Source organism: Colletotrichum spaethianum (assembly GCF_022836535.1).
Source record: "Colletotrichum spaethianum MAFF 239500 DNA, contig51, whole genome shotgun sequence".
Lineage (NCBI taxonomy): Eukaryota > Fungi > Ascomycota > Sordariomycetes > Glomerellales > Glomerellaceae > Colletotrichum > Colletotrichum spaethianum.
The window spans coordinates 244,354-259,730 of NW_026054821.1; the positions used below are offsets into that span (position 1 = coordinate 244,354).

General features: G+C 50.0%; 4 protein-coding genes across 4 annotated transcripts; 1 reads left to right on the forward strand and 3 right to left on the reverse strand.

Moving 5' to 3' along the window:
* Positions 1-3: 3 nt before the first annotated feature.
* On the reverse strand, positions 4-1,267 carry ColSpa_11850 (D-xylose 1-dehydrogenase (NADP(+)); the record flags this gene model as incomplete). The annotated part of the gene is made up of 2 exons (XM_049278062.1): positions 4-1,130; positions 1,207-1,267. The coding sequence occupies 2 exons, from the start codon at positions 1,265-1,267 to the stop codon at positions 4-6; spliced, it is 1,188 nt and encodes a 395-aa protein (XP_049134019.1).
* A 610-nt stretch (positions 1,268-1,877) lies between these two features.
* On the reverse strand, positions 1,878-3,650 carry ColSpa_11851 (putative secreted lipase; the record flags this gene model as incomplete). Its single annotated transcript, XM_049278063.1, has 2 exons — positions 1,878-3,128; positions 3,183-3,650. 2 exons carry the CDS (start codon positions 3,648-3,650, stop codon positions 1,878-1,880), a joined length of 1,719 nt encoding a protein of 572 aa, XP_049134020.1.
* Positions 3,651-12,093: 8,443 nt separating this feature from the next.
* Positions 12,094-12,921, forward strand: ColSpa_11852 (uncharacterized protein; the record flags this gene model as incomplete). Its single annotated transcript, XM_049278064.1, has 1 exon — positions 12,094-12,921. One exon carries the CDS (start codon positions 12,094-12,096, stop codon positions 12,919-12,921), a length of 828 nt encoding a protein of 275 aa, XP_049134021.1.
* Positions 12,922-13,612: 691 nt separating this feature from the next.
* Positions 13,613-15,111, reverse strand: ColSpa_11853 (uncharacterized protein; the record flags this gene model as incomplete). Its single annotated transcript, XM_049278065.1, has 3 exons — positions 13,613-13,939; positions 14,018-14,877; positions 14,940-15,111. 3 exons carry the CDS (start codon positions 15,109-15,111, stop codon positions 13,613-13,615), a joined length of 1,359 nt encoding a protein of 452 aa, XP_049134022.1.
* Positions 15,112-15,377: the final 266 nt, after the last annotated feature.

A 15,377-nucleotide genomic window follows, 5' to 3' on the forward strand; every position in this document is an offset into this window, starting at 1 on the left:
GACTCAGTGACCTGTGTTGAGTGGACTGAGCCCGTCGAATTCGTGGCTAGATATGAAGTCAGGATATGTGATTCCCGCCTCCCGCAACACATGTTCCATGGTTTCCATGATGAGGACGCTTTCTGACCATGGCATAACTCCACTCTCTAGTTCACCATCTCTGATACAGCGTGCACTCTCGTCTGCCTCCCAATATGTTCCGTTGCCCCAATTCCTGATTGTATCTTGCGGCTGCGGACATTCAAACATCTCTACGCCGGCACCATCGCCCATTTTTTTGATCATCTTGAATGAAGATGGCTTGTAAGCCGGATGCTCAACTTGGATTTCACCAGCTGAGCCTTGAATCCGTACTGCTGGATTCCAAGAGTCCCCACAGTCGGTCGCAACCCGGAGCGACGAAGTGGCTATGCCCGTTGTCCCATGCTTGGGGAAAGTAAGGATGATGGCGGCTGACTCGTCAATCCCCGTGGTGTATTTATGAACCGCAGACAGTATTTGTGGCTCTTCCTTTTCGGCTTCAACTTGCAGATGGTAGAGAATCTGAAAGATCCAAGTGAGCGAGTAGATACCCAGGGCAAGCAGCACACCACCAGCCAATTGGGGATTGACCATCCTGTGAGAGTCATCAAAGTCGAGATTAGTGCTTCCGGGTTCCTGGCTGCTACTCGCGCGGGATAAATCTGCAGTAACACGGTATACCTTGCCTATGGTCCCGCTGCTTACGAGCTGGCGGATCTTCGTGCTCAGTGGGAAGAACCGCGTCCAAACGCCCTCCAAGAAAAAAAGCTTCTTTTCAAGAGCCGTTGCAAACAGTAGCCGAGCTTGCTCCGCAGTGACTGTCAGAGCCTTCTCACAAAGAACATTCTTTCCTGCCTGCAAGGCAAGCATGGCGTTCTGGAAGTGATGGCTATGCGGAGTTGCGATATAAATGATATCGACGTTAGGGTCTTCAACGAGGGCTGCGTATGAACCGTATGTTGCAACACCAGCTGGCGAAGGATGATCGATTCGACGAAGAAATTCATAAGCTCTCTTGGGGTCTCTGGATGACGAGACTGCGGTGATTTCATGTGCAACATCGCTGACGTTGCGTGTAGCTGGGCTTGTGAGTAGGTCCTTGCAGAAATCTAGCTAAGTTAGTAAACCGGGCGATAGATATTACGAACAAGATGCAAGCCAAACAATGCTTTGAGAATGACCTACATTCGGACATAGCTCCAGTCGCCATGATTCCCCACCGAAGCACAAACGGTTCAGCTGCCATTGTAGCAGCTTACTTTCAGTGAGTACCTAAATTTTGTAATGGAATATTCAAAACCTATCAAAACGTACGGTAAAAGGCACGAGAAGACCGTTATACTTTTGATTCTCGTTAGCGTTACCAAATTTTACTGCTTTAATCGATAGCAATGCTAAATTGCGACAGAGAAAATAGCGTTGCGATGGATCGTTGAGAAAGTATCAATGACTTCCAAGAATTAACGGGGATTCCAGTTTTTGAATGTATGATCTAGTCGGGAGTTCGGGCTAATGCGTGCCGGGGTGCGCGTCATGATCGGTATCTGAAGTGCATTACCTTCGTCACCGTCCGAAAGCCGTTGCAAGAGATTTGTCACTCTTGAAATATCAATCATCGACACGGCCTCAATAGTGAATGCTAAAATTGCATCGAGATTTTTTTTTTCAATATCAGCAGTTACACGAGTTTTTCCGCTGGGGGCTTCAGCATATAATTCATTAGGTTTTTATTCTTCATTATTGTGATTCCCGAGTGCTCTGTTCATCGTTCATCAATCATCAGCGGCTCTCCCCATTCCCTAACTGCAATGAAACTTAAACCACTCCCCCTGTCTTCATGTAACCGGACTAAAGCTCTAGAAGAGCAAATCTCCAGCATTGTTCAAGATCCAGTCTGAGCTGGTTTTCCTGAAGTCGTCCTTCAAAGTGCTAGCCTTGTCCGCGAAGAACTGGATCAAAGTCTGACCTTGTGACCACTTCGGCCAGTTGGGATACTGTCCATTGGTCCCAACGTTGGGATCCAAGGCGTAGAGGAAGTTAGTATAGTACGTGCGGATGCTGCGAGCGGCGTAGTTGTCTTTGATGCCGTAGAACACCTGGATCAGATCAGATCCGTGGTTGGTGCCAAGGATCGGGGTTCCGTAGTTGTAAGAGGCGAGATAGGACCACGAAGGTACGTTAGGGTTGACAGCAGTGGCAAGATTGAGGAAGACCCGGCGGGTAAGGGTGAAGACCAGGTCACCGAGAATGGCAGAGCGGCGCTTGAAGCCGGGGAAGATCTCGTTAAGGACGCCGGTGCGATGCGGGCTACCGTTGATCACTGCGTTCAAACCGTCGTCATATGTGGCGACGTACGCCCTGATCTGGGCCTCAGTGGCTGTAGCAAAGTAGTAGTCCTTCAGGTACGATACAAGCTTGTCGGTGGTGGTAAGGTTGGGCTGGAAGATACCGAAGAGTGTGCCTTCATCTTCTTGGTCGCCGATGATCATAGGGACTGCCGCATACTGGCCATTCTTGGCGAGAACGTCGGGACTTGCGGTAAGCGTCTTGCCGTCCGGACGGGGCAAGTAAGACAGAGCGAGAGAGTTGTATGATAGAATTCCAGGAACGGAAGTGACAGCGTTGAGGAAGGTGGTGTAGTCGACTTCGCGCAAACAATTGAGTGTATCTGCCTTGCCACTGCAGCCTGCACTCGACACAACCTTATCGTACACAGCTTGACCCTTAGGGCAGTCAACAGGATCTGTGGGTGTAATGCTACCAGAATTCATGATAGCGCCACGGAAGAGAGCCTTGCCCTTGTATTTGTTGTCGCCATTATACAGAGCCATCTGGTCAAAGACGGAGATGGCGCCGGCAGACTCGCCCCAGATTGTGACCTTGTCCGGGTCACCACCAAAGGCTGCAATGTTGTCGGCCACCCACTCGAGACCCATTCTCTGGTCAAGGAGGCCGAGGTTGGCGGATCCATCTGCGAGAATTTCCTTTCCGGGCATGAAGCCGAAGCCGGCAACACGGTAGTTCACTGCGACGAAGACGAATGGCTTGCTGATGGCGAGGCCGTGCTGAATAAGGCTGGTGCCGTCGTACATGGAGGACCATCCGAGCTATTGGATGATGTCAATAATTGAGCGAACACAAAGGTTGAGATGAACACCTACCTCGAAGCCACCTCCAAAGATCCAGTAGAGAACTGGCAGCTTTGCATCTGCCTTAGTACCCTGAGGACGAGCTACCGTAATGGTCAGGCAGTCTTCAGTTTGGCCTGTTGCTTTCTGGATAAACGGAAGATTCGCGATATCTCCCAAAAGATCGAAGAGGATGTTCTCGCTGTCAGAAGATGAAATCATTTGCGGACAGGCAGCAGCGGGGCCGGTGGCGTCGAAGGTGCCGATGTTCTCGGTCAGGCGCACGGGAGGTTTCAGTCGGAGCTGGCCGGTGGGCGCCTTAGCGTAAGGAATGCCTCCGAAAGACTCAACATTGTTCATGACATTACCGACAACAGTCGCCGTGTCAAGGACGACCGTGGCGGTGCTCGCGGCCCTGTCTTCCAAGGGTCGGAAGTCATCTGATACCGCCAAGGCGGCCCCAATGAGGGAGAAAGATGAGAGAAGTGCGGGAAGCTGCATGATGGGACAAACAACTGTCTTGGGGGCTTGCAGTGGCCGACGAGCTCCGGGTAAAGAGGGCTCGAGGACTAGAGCGAGAGGACAACTAGACGAGAGTTACAGGATGCACCTTGCTGTTTAGCTTAGCGGAAGACGACCCAACGAATGGCTTCGAATGTCTTAATCAGAGCGGAAGGTATCGTAGAGAGGGATTCCCTTGATCTATATAAGTACAATTTTGCTATAATGGCCGAGCTAGATTTCATATCAGCTCCAGCAATTGGAAATTCAACCTAGGGCGGATGGATTGGTGGGCACTAAAACGGACAACAGCACCCACCACCGATTCGAACACCCCCTGCACACATTATTGCCTGCGCGGGTGGCCCGGACCCTAGGTCTAGTTATGAATGGGGACACTTCAGGCTTGGGAGGAGCTCGGGTCCTTGAGAGGAGCCCAACCTCCACCGCCTGAGTCGTGGGCGTCATTAGTTCAGCGGGTATCGGAATCGTGTAGACTGTCCGAACTGAGAGGGAATACTCAACAAAGCGGGAATGCAACATTCCCCATGGGGTAGCGGGGCTTGTTGCCAGGGTGTACAGGTGTATTTAGGTCGTTTGTGCGGGAAGAGCGCGCCGAATGACCACGGCAGTTCAGGATTACCACTGTTCGGGGTCAAAGGTCCCGCTGCGGCACAGCAAACAACAGAGACAGCCTTATTGACGTAGGACCATTCCGAAATTCACATGGAAACATGAAAGTCAGTTGTAACGCCTTCGCGCTCCGCCTCGGCATGTTGGGCGGCAGAAAAGCAGCTGCATTGCCAGCCGTGCAGAAGCATGTAAGCGCAGGGGAATAAGGGATAGCCGGAGCGGTCAGGTTGACGGACGGCGTATAATCTTGATTTCATAGCGCATGTGACAGTAAAACTAACCACCAGGAACCAGGAACTTCGTCCCAATGAGGCATCGATGTTCCTCTGATCTTGAACTTAAGGGTGTGACCGCGCAGTCTTTCCGGACGTCCTGGCTGTCCGGCCGGCATAAGCGCCCTGGGCTAGGTGCACGACAAACGGTGACGGGCGGCAGGCCAAGCTGGGCGTTTCTCGATAGGTGCGTGGGCTTTCGTAATCAGTCAATGCGGGGTGAGAATTGAAGATTCAAACCCGCATCCATCTCTGTTGGACGGTTGGAGAAGCACACAAAAAGGCAGCCCCATCCAAAAGGAGGTCGGCTGATGTAGATCATTACCCTGGATCCTTGCAACGGCACTGAGACCAGCCATCCACGAGGCATGATTCTTTCGGATATCGTGTCCTACCACGGTAATGGGCCCGAGATGCGTGGGGCTCTGGATCGAGACAAGTGCGAAGCCATCGCTACATTTTTTTGAGAGACCAGTGGAACCCGCGTACTCAAACGGCACACGAATGACATGAGAAAACCCGTTGGGGCCGGGATACGGGTGAGGCGGGATATTCCACCAGTGCCTTAGCTCAAAAACAACGGTTGTCCCATCTCACTCGAACAGTGACGGGAATCACCAGATTACACTAGCAGCTTGGCGGGGTGCTTTAGTGCGAGCCTGTCCACACACACCTCGCAAAGATGTGCGTACTCGCATGAGCATCGTCCATGGATGTTGCCGAGAATGAAGAACGACTTTGCGATCTACGAACACACAGGTACACAGACACATAGGCACACAGACTAAAGCAACGGGAACAGGTCCTGGCTTCGGGTGGCTGAGCGCTTGGCCTGGCTAAGAGCACACTATTTTGTTTGAACTCGACTTCCGGAGTGTGTTTTGAGCCGTATTCGGCTTCCAGCTCGCGCGGAGCCTTGATGTTGTCCGAATGCCTCGGTTCAACTAACTCATCCTACACTACAATGCAGTTCGTAGTGTATGCTCTAGCATGTATGAGCATGTGTTACTGAAGTCTCAGAGCTGCTTTTCAGATGCAAGTTTCTGTTTAGTGATCGAAATAGAAAGGTGTTGTGCATATGTTCACGCACGATGCGCGCAAGCTTGTAAAGTGGGCATTGTTTCTCCATGAAAGACACAGTCCCGCTTGCGATCTTTCACCGCTTGATCCATAGAGTAGCCCATGCTATTTTACGGAGTTTCGGATTGCCGGCCTCCCAACAGATGTGGAGTTGAAATATTTTCCAAGACCCATTTGTTCCCCAGTTCAAAAATTTCCCACACGCTTTTCAGAGCCACTTTCATCTCGGAATCGGGCTTCTTGGCTTCTTATTGCTGCAAAGCCCATGGCCAGTTTCCATAGCCCAGAAACCCGAGAACCTGGTCCATGAAATGAGGAAAAATTTGGTTTCCGCAAGTGTTGAGGTGCTAAAAAGACAGAAAGAGGCATGGTCCCTTGGGTCTAAGCTCAAGCTATGAAAGCCAAAATACGAGGGATATTCGCGACCTTCGCCGTGTTAGTAAAGGGACATGGCTGTCAACTTCTTGATTGACGGAAACAAAGCAGAGGCATTATCCTGATAGGTAAAAACGTGGATTAGATCAAAGCCACGTGCAACGATTACCATTGTGGTCCTAGCTCCCACTGCTAGAATTAACTTCAGGAGTGTGTGTTCGGTCCAGATCAGTGTCCGAGCAGTGGCGGCTCACAGTCCTTTCGACTTGTAGTTGGAACCCCATTCGTTGAAAAGACTCCGATGTCTTAGGCCCGCTGAGATATCATCCAGGACTACAATCTCCGTTCTGATTCTTGAGGGAAATGTCTGTCGATACTTCGGTGACGAGTCGCTGGCCATTCCATTGAATGGTCACTGACGATGACTCAGTAGGGCAATACTTGCAAACGACCCAGAGTGGGTCTGGCTGCAAGTCTTATGTTCATTCAATGCTACTCTAAAGACGACGAATCCCCGAGCCAAAGCTCATTGCACACTGAGTAGAACGATGCGCCAATGTAGGTCTCTCACTGGACTGGTGCAGTGAACTCATGTCAATAGTGATACACCAACGACCTGGTACGCGCTAGGAATTTGACCACTCCTCTGGCATTTCAATGAAGTCGACACGAAGGCGGTAAGCCCAGTCCTACTTGCGTGGCAGCGCAGAATCTAAATTCGGACAGATATTGTTCGTACTGGTCAAATCCTGGGAGTTCGGTCCGTAAGTTTTGATGGGCAATGATACTATTGAGAAGCACTGTGAGTTAAAAAAGGGATGCGGACCCCGCACAAGTCAATAGCTGGTAGGAATTCGCTCACTGGCCGAGATCAACGAGGCACTAATGGAAGCTTCCCATCTCAAACACCGAGCACGCGAACGCTGCATACTGAGGATATCGAGACAGAGATAGGCGCACAATTCTTGAGGAGAGGGCAATTTTGATTCATAATGACAAACGGGCCCTGATTCTGAGGCTCTGAAGACTCAGAATATGCGCCCTTCTCCAGCATTCCTTATTTTGCAACCTCCTTGTAACATGCCCATCCCAACTCGTTCAAACCCAACATCCCATGGATTTTCTTGAGCTTGATACGAGTCCTGTGATTTCGTATGCTGAACGAACAATACGTAGTATTTGCACCCCTCGGTTCGGTCTCCCTTCATTTTTGCAACGATGACGACTTTGTGGCAAACCGAGAATTCAATCTCTTCGTCAAGGATAATCCAACCCTGCAGCGATCCCTTGGAGTCATACACCTGGTTATAAACACCATCGCCTTCTGCCCAGATTCTCATGTTCGGGTCGGTGAATTCCCAGATAGTTGTGGTTATTGTCGTTTTGTCAAATTCGAGATACCCAAACCGATCCAGGGTACCGAAGTTGTCTAGTAAAAACTCGATAACCCCTTCATGTGCCATCCATGACCATGATGGGACACTTGACGTCTTGTAGTCAATTTTCTTCCTTTTATCCCCCTTTGCTCTTTTCCAAAGCAGAGATCTGTGAAGATACCAGTCAATAATGCCATGGTGGATCGGACATGGTAATGCTTTTTTGACACGAGCCATCAACCCCGAAATAGCGACTGCCCTATCTGATGGCTCCGTAATGCCACGCTCTGTGTAGTTCTCTAGCAGAGAACGAATGAACTCCCAGGTAGTGGCGAAGCCTGAGCTTCGAAGTCGGTTCGGAAATTTGGGGTCGAGTTGGAAGAACTTTCTGGTTCCTCTCCGACTTCAAAGTGTGTGTAAGTATCCGGATGGACGAATGGTAATGTATGTTCTTACCTTCGTAAGAAGATGTTGTCTCCTGCATAGATACCCTCCCCGCATTCCCCATACACCTGGACGTTGGTGAAATGAATCGTTCGTGGCGAGAGATATCTTTCCTGCATTACCCATGCTCTTTGGTTGAGACTGGCTTCGTTGACGTCATGTTCAAAGTCTGCCATATTTATAGAGACGCAGGAGACTCTCCCATCCTCATCTTGAATAAGGAGACTCTCGTTGTCTTTCATCCCTTCTAAAAACCCGGTATCTGAGTTCCGGGCAGACGCAGCAGCTATTGTGCAGTATGCTGAAGCATAGACTTCTTCCATCCGCTTCGACTCTCGGTTCCAGTCATGGATGTCGTTTTGGATGATACAGAGTGTGTCTATCCAGAGGTACAATATGCCAAGCTCTCGCGTTACCTGAACAGCGTCCTGGAAGGTCCTTGGTAGCTCATCAAGCCTGAAACCTGTCATACGTGATGGGAGATTTTCGGCCAAAGTAAGCCACATAGGTGTCTGGCCTGTAGCTAATTGCCCCCAACAATGGGACAAAGCAATATACCGGTTCCATTTCATGGTTTTTGCGACGTCAAGCCGTACTTGGTTAAGGTCTTCAAATGGTTGGACATTGAGAAGGCGAGTTGGTAAGAAGCTTTTTTTAGACTTGGGAGAACTCCAACAATCATGGCGTTCGTCGCAGTTCTGGAGCCATGAGTGGAATAGTCGAACGCCAGCGATGCTGGCTGGTTGACGACTTTGTTCCAGTCTGTTTAATATAGATTGTGAATTCCCCTTAGTATCCTCGGATCTTTCTTCGCTCCCTGAAGGGTTTGGAGAGGAGGGCACGGAGGTGACGAGGAGTGGTTCAGTAATACAAATTATGTGGAAGGTCGTGATTTACATGACTTACAAGAGTACATTCGTGCAAGGTTGTATCCTTTCGGCTGTAAAGTGAAAACTGAGTTGATATTTGTGATAGTGGCTGAGACGGGTGCGTCCAACTTCCAAGCCTGCCTACAAAGCAGAGCACAGAGTGGGCATTCACTTAAGCCGTTCCCGATATGCAAAAGATTGACGGGTTCTGCTTCTGGTTCAGAGAGGAGGGGTTTACACCATGCACACCGGTGGGCCAGGTGAGGAGGAATAGGCTTCAGCGAAGGCCTATCGACATGGGTACGATCAAGTTCGTCATGGATTCTGTAGCTCCAAGGCTCTTCCTATGCCGGGTTAGACACACGTCACGAGGGAAAGACGTACGAGATATTGTTTGACGCTGACAAGACCATGAAGACTTACAAACTGTTTGCACACAGCTGCCAGTCAATCGGAATAGTAACGCAGCTACCCGGAGAAGGTCTCGCCTTTACTTACGTCCTATCTCAACATAGATTTGCCCATTAGTTGATGCGACACCGTTCTGTCAGTTACTCACCCGCTGTTTCGGTGCACATTCGATCGTTAGTTACATTCTACATATTGGCATGCTCTAGCAGTCACATACAAGCTATTACAATACAAAATGGATTTTTTAGCTCATGACATAAGCTTGGGGTAATGTGCGAGTTACTCACTCCCTAATCAATCGCAAACGCTCATTAGTTGATACCACAAAGCTCAAGGATAGTCTAGAAGCTACTCACAGCCTGTTCCAACACGAAAAAAGCTCTTTAGTTTAGATCAAATTCTTCAAGATGTGCTGCGTGTCTCTTACTCACCTTCTATACGAACAAACATTTTCTATCAGCTTACCGCTGAACTTGAAATACTCATAGAATTACTTACTCCCTATTTGCACGCAGCCCATCAGCCTAAAGTCCACGCCGCAGGGGACTTCAGTAGTTACTTACGCGCTATTACAATACAAATATACTCGTTAACTTGTCGTGTGCAGTCTAGGACAGTCTAGGAATCACTTACTCGCTATTCCAACACGCGGCCACCCATCAGCCTGTATCACACCGCTTGAAAGAGCAGAGCCACTACTTACAAGCTATTCAAATACATGACAACCCGTCAAATCATGCCACATAACTCGAAGTTGTTTGAAATTCACTTACATACTGTTACAGTTTACTGCATATCAGCTTTGTCACATAGAACGGGGTAGTCTAGAAAGTGTGTTACCCGCTGTCCCACCCACCTAGCTGTTAGTTTATATCACGCATAAAAAAAGTCTATTAATTACTTACCCTCTGATTCAACATATATCCACTCATTAGTTTTGTCCAATAAAACACATCTAGCTCGGAATAGTGTTTTAATGACTCACAACCTATTCCAACGCGTCCAGCTGTCAGTTCCTCCCACGTGGTTCAGGATAGCCTAGCAGCCACTCACCCGCTTTTACAACACAAACACGTTAGTCTAGATGTACCATGCAACTTTGAGAGTCCAGCAGTAACTTACAATCTGTTCCAACAAAATTCCGCTCGTCAGTGCATACCACATGGCTTGGTATGATTTGGCAGTCACTCACATCCTATTTCAAAACACCCAATCATTATAATCGGAGTGCCATTCGATCCGCCGATGAAAACTTACCTCCTGTTGCGAAGTCGATCAGGTTGTTGTTCGCATAGAGCAATCATGACATACGTTCTGCGGATCCTCGTTAATACATCACGCGTTTGTAGTGTCTGGCAAACGACGTACTATGAACAATGCATCGCTTATTTCAGCACTTGCATTCGTAGACAGTCCTGCCGAATCCTCCATTTCGATGTTGACTGGTTGGATCTTGCTTGTTGTGTTGTAGATTGCTAAAATGTTGATGCTTTGCCATAGAACACGGATAGTTAAGCGTGCTTTTCTCAAGCATCAGGCAAGAAAGAGGGGAAGCGGGGTTGCTTGCGTTAGGCTGCTGCACTATGTAAAGGATCCCGACACTCCATCACGTGCTGCAAGATGGTTTGAGGGACTGAAGTTGGTGTTGTGTCTAGCCACTTTAGTGTACCAATTGAACAATGTCATTGTAAGCCAAAATTGGCTTTCGTAGCATACTTCCCGGGGCCATCTTATGGGCCCCTATTGTGCATTTGTAGCCAGTTGTTTTGACACTGCACCGAGACGACACGGCCAGCTTTGTTATGGCTGTCCACAAGTTTACCGTGGGGTACATCCGAAGACAAGGAATTGAATTTGGTGGCCTGTACCACCCTGTGTTTGGGGCCTGCAGCTCTGCGAAGGCGCTAGCATTGAATCCTAGCACACCCGCGGATTACTTCGATTTAGCTTCAGGTACAAGGTGCATTTATTGTTTCTGCTCCTGCTCTTCTAAGAATGCTATTTCCTGGTGTGCGGAGATATTCAGTACAGTATACGTCCATTACTCTTCTTGTCAAGCTTGTGTTAGTCTTGAGAGAAAACCTGAAAGGTGAACACACTGTCAGCAGTTGCCGATTCTCAATGAAAGCAAACGTGCAAGGGAATAGATGGAATTAATCTTCCTTCATCTCGATTTCTGTTGCTTGTTGTCTAGGGGCTTCAGAGAGTAGCGTAGACTCCCGTCGAAGTGTGTTGTTATTTGTTGCATATTGATCTATCCCGAGCGCAAGCGTAAGAGTATCAGCAAGTCAATCCGTGTCGAGTATCAAAGTCAAATTTATTGCTATTTTTAACCTTTTAGGAGTTGTCTGTTCCAGCGCCATCAACCCGTTTGACTGATAGTTAGCAACAGCTTTCAGTACTAAACCACATATCCTCGGGTCATTCTCCGATGCCAACAATAACGGCTCCCGGTATGGCTAACCTCTTTACAAAGACGCTTGAATATCTGCCCTCATTGATTTCAATGATTCAGAAATGTCGACCGTCCAAAGGCTCTAGACAACGATGGCTATGCTGACATAAGGGCGAGGTGCAAGTCCCAGGTACGTACTGGTCCCTTGGACCCCTAACTAAGGTATTTTTTGCTGTCTGATCCCAGGCACGTGGCGGGTCTGATCGGGCGAACCGGCGAATCGAAGGTCCCCAATTAAGCGAAATGAGGCGCTAAACCATCCTCTGGAATTCTGGGGGAGGGACGAGATTGAGTCGCGCCCCAACTCAATTGTTCGCGATCCGATTTCCCACCCTTCCTTTTCCTTCTCTGCAACCCACACTCTCATTCACATCACCGGCATGTCCTGCAGATCGTCGATGACCTCATTCCTTTGAGTCGCATATCGGCCGCAACCGCGGCTGGCCCAGTCCTTATCGCAATACCGTCGACAAAGTCATTCATTACACCGGGGGCTCCGTTCGCTCCCCCCTGTCGCTCTCTTCAACAATGCGCAGCGCCGCTCTTTCATCGCTGTCGCAAACACTGCTTCTCCTCCTAGCTTCTTCGGTTCCTACTGTCATCGCCGGCGGCACCGTATGGGCGACCCCCCATGACAGCTACTCGTCGTCTGTGGGCGTGCTCGGCTGCAAGATCAACACCGATCGCGTCGCCTACTGGCCCGGCTCGGTGGACTGCAACAACCTCTGTATATCCCTCAGCTACGACGATGGCACCGACAAGCGCACCGTGAAGCTCCTCCGCATCGACCAGTCCCAGGGCGCCTACGACATCAGTTACGACGCCTGGAACTACCTCTACACCGGCAAGTCAGCCAAGAAGGCGCCCGTTGCTGGCGGCCCGCTCCCCATGGAGTACAAGGAGCTGCCCGCCGACGAATGTAAGGAGTTACTCAAGACCAAGAACAAGAAGCTCGCCCTCAGCGCGTCCAACAGCATGAACTTCCTCGCCAGCTGCCTCGACCAGCCGAACAGCTGGGTAGCTAAGAACTTTGCGCTCTACAACATGCTCGACTCGATATGTGCCTGGGGATATGATGAGGAGTGCGAGTTGGACTGGCCGACGGCGAATCAGCCTACATGCAAGCACTCGCTGGGCATGCCGGTTGAGTTGAAGGATGCGCCGGTCTATAACGTCCAGTACCCTTCCGGGGACGTAGTCGTTGCGTCCACCGGCGAAGAGGTCTCGTCTCCTGGCGACAGCACCAGCATAGCTGCGCCTACACCGACCCATAACGGTGCACCCGGACGCGGGATGATGATGCTGTTGATGGTTGGGTCTCTGATGTGGACATGTCTGATGCTAGGTTCATGCTGATGCGATCTGAGGCCAAGGAAGAAAAGTCGATATAACTACGAGATACCCTGTATACCCTCACGTCTTATGACGATAATGTCAAATATTACTCTCCAAACCATCAGTCTCCGCATGCCACGGGTCAGCCCGAAGATCTTGCACTGTTGACCGTTAGCTGTTGTGTCTTGAAGGTGCAGCTCGACTAAGACAGTTTCATTTCGCAGAAACATGCCAATGTCAGCTTTCTATGGTTCAAATGCCCAGGTCTACTAACTTGAAGCACCAGTGGGTTATCGGACCACGAAGCAAAGAATGCTGCAGCGCTGTTCCTTTGAGTCCCAGCCTAGGAATTAGTCTACCCACAGCCGCGCTGCTTTTGTACCTTGTGGTATGACCTCAGGCCTCAAAACAGATACTGTGCGAGATGTTGTGAATTTTGCTAAGGATGTTTATCAATTTCTGGCCACCGGGCTCATGTCATTTCATTGGAAATGCCAAAGTGATTCGTCGCTCCATTTTGTGCCCCCGCGGACTTCTCGCTTTTGTCTAATGCTTATACAATGTTCCCAAGACAACGCTTTCGCCATGTATGTAATGAAATTCCAGAATAATCGACAGCCTACGCTCAAGCACCCCGGATCAGAGGTGATGCATTTTTTTGAGCAAGGCTCAAGCGCAGCGGTGCATCCAATAGGGAGTTCCTCGATGGCTCCTATTTGGTCTTATAGCCGCGGAACTTCTCTCGGATCTCGGCCTCGTCGAACTTCCTAGTGTGCCGCTGCAGCATTGTCGCCCGCTCCTCAATCGTCATGGCAATCTGCTCACCCACCGGCACAAGGCACTTGGCCAGATGCAGATAATCCTTCTGGAGCAGCTTTACCGTCACCATGAGATAATCGATGTTGTGGAACACCAGCGCCTTCTCCCGGATGTACGTCTTCTTTTGCTGGAGGAACGACGTCGGGTGGTCGCGCCAGTGACGGCGCGGGTTGAGGTGATGTGACGTGTGGTAGCCGTCGTTGTAGCAGTAGCGGTTGCTCTGTTGGACGTGTATTAGCTACCAAAGTCTTGGCAGGTGGGTCCTTTGAAACCCTGAGGAGCCTTGGTAAATGCTTACCGGTACATCAATCAAGGTGATGCTGGAGCGGAAGTCCGAGTCGGGTTCGTCGGCGTCAACAAAGGCGTGCTGGCCCCAGTTGCCGACCATGAGGCCCAGGCGGAGCAGCAGCAACGGTCCGAGGAAGACAAAGGTGGTCGCCTTGCTGTTGAGGCAGTAGAGTGTGTAGAGAAACGTGTAGTTGCCCAGCTCCCAGAAGCCCGTTTTCAGGGCGTTCTTGATTTGGCCTTTGCCGAAGAAATATATTGGCAGGTCAAACCACACAAGAAAGAAGAAGCGGCCAACGTAATGGAGAAAGTGGAAGAGGTCATCCCGTTGGTATCGAATAGTTGATGACAAATCGTTGGGGCCGTTGCCCTCGACGTGGTGATGCTTGACGTGATGGTAGAAATAGGTGTTCCATGTGTGTCCCATGAGGGGATCAGTGATGTATGGAAACACCGCATCGAACATCCGCAGAACAGACCATTCCTTCGACAGAATGCCGTTCATGTGAATGTGCTGATGCATCATCAGAGTGTAGGTTCCCATGTAGTGGAACTGCAGCGCCATGTGCAGGACGCCATGGAAGTAGTTGAAGTTGCGGAACAGCATGATGGCGCTTGGCACCGACGTGGTGAAGTAGAGGAAAAGATGCGTCAGCATCAGGACGTCAGTCTCATGGCGCACGATCTTTCGTGCCCATGCAACGTACGGCAGGACGACATGCTGATGGAGAGCAGCCGGAATCTTGGACGGCAGATCTCTCAAGTCCACGGATGAAAGGACACTCGGTTCGAAGTCTTGGCTTGCAGCGTCGTTCAGCCCCTTCAGCTTGCGGATGTCCTTGGCGTCCCTCTGGGATGACACTCCACGGCAGGCTGTTTGCATGTTAGCTGAGATGTTCTTGCATTGGCGTGGCCAGAGCCAGGGTTATATTTACGTTCATCGTCTTTATTAGACTTCTCATCCAAGGATTCCTGGCTGGCATACCCCTCGTCGCCGTCGGCGGGCGCTAGATGCTTGTCGTCGTATCGTTCAATATCGTCGATAAGGTTCTGGAGGACTATGGTATCATGAACCGTCAGGTTAGGGCTGACAATGAGACTACTCATTGCATTTAGTGAAGTCTCGGGTTGCGCCAAGCCACAGGAAGGGGAAGAGTAAGGAGGTGGGAGAAGAAAGCGGCCGTCAATCAATCGATGCGATTTGGGGGTCCCATTTGAAGAGGCATGCGGCGCATGGGCAAATGAATTTTTTAGGGGTCAATGGAATAAAAGTGGAAAGACACGACGACGTTAAAGGAGGTGACCAGTGCTTTATTACGGGTACCCAATCTCGTTACCCATGTCGCGTCTCTGTTTCGCTTCATGGAAACCGG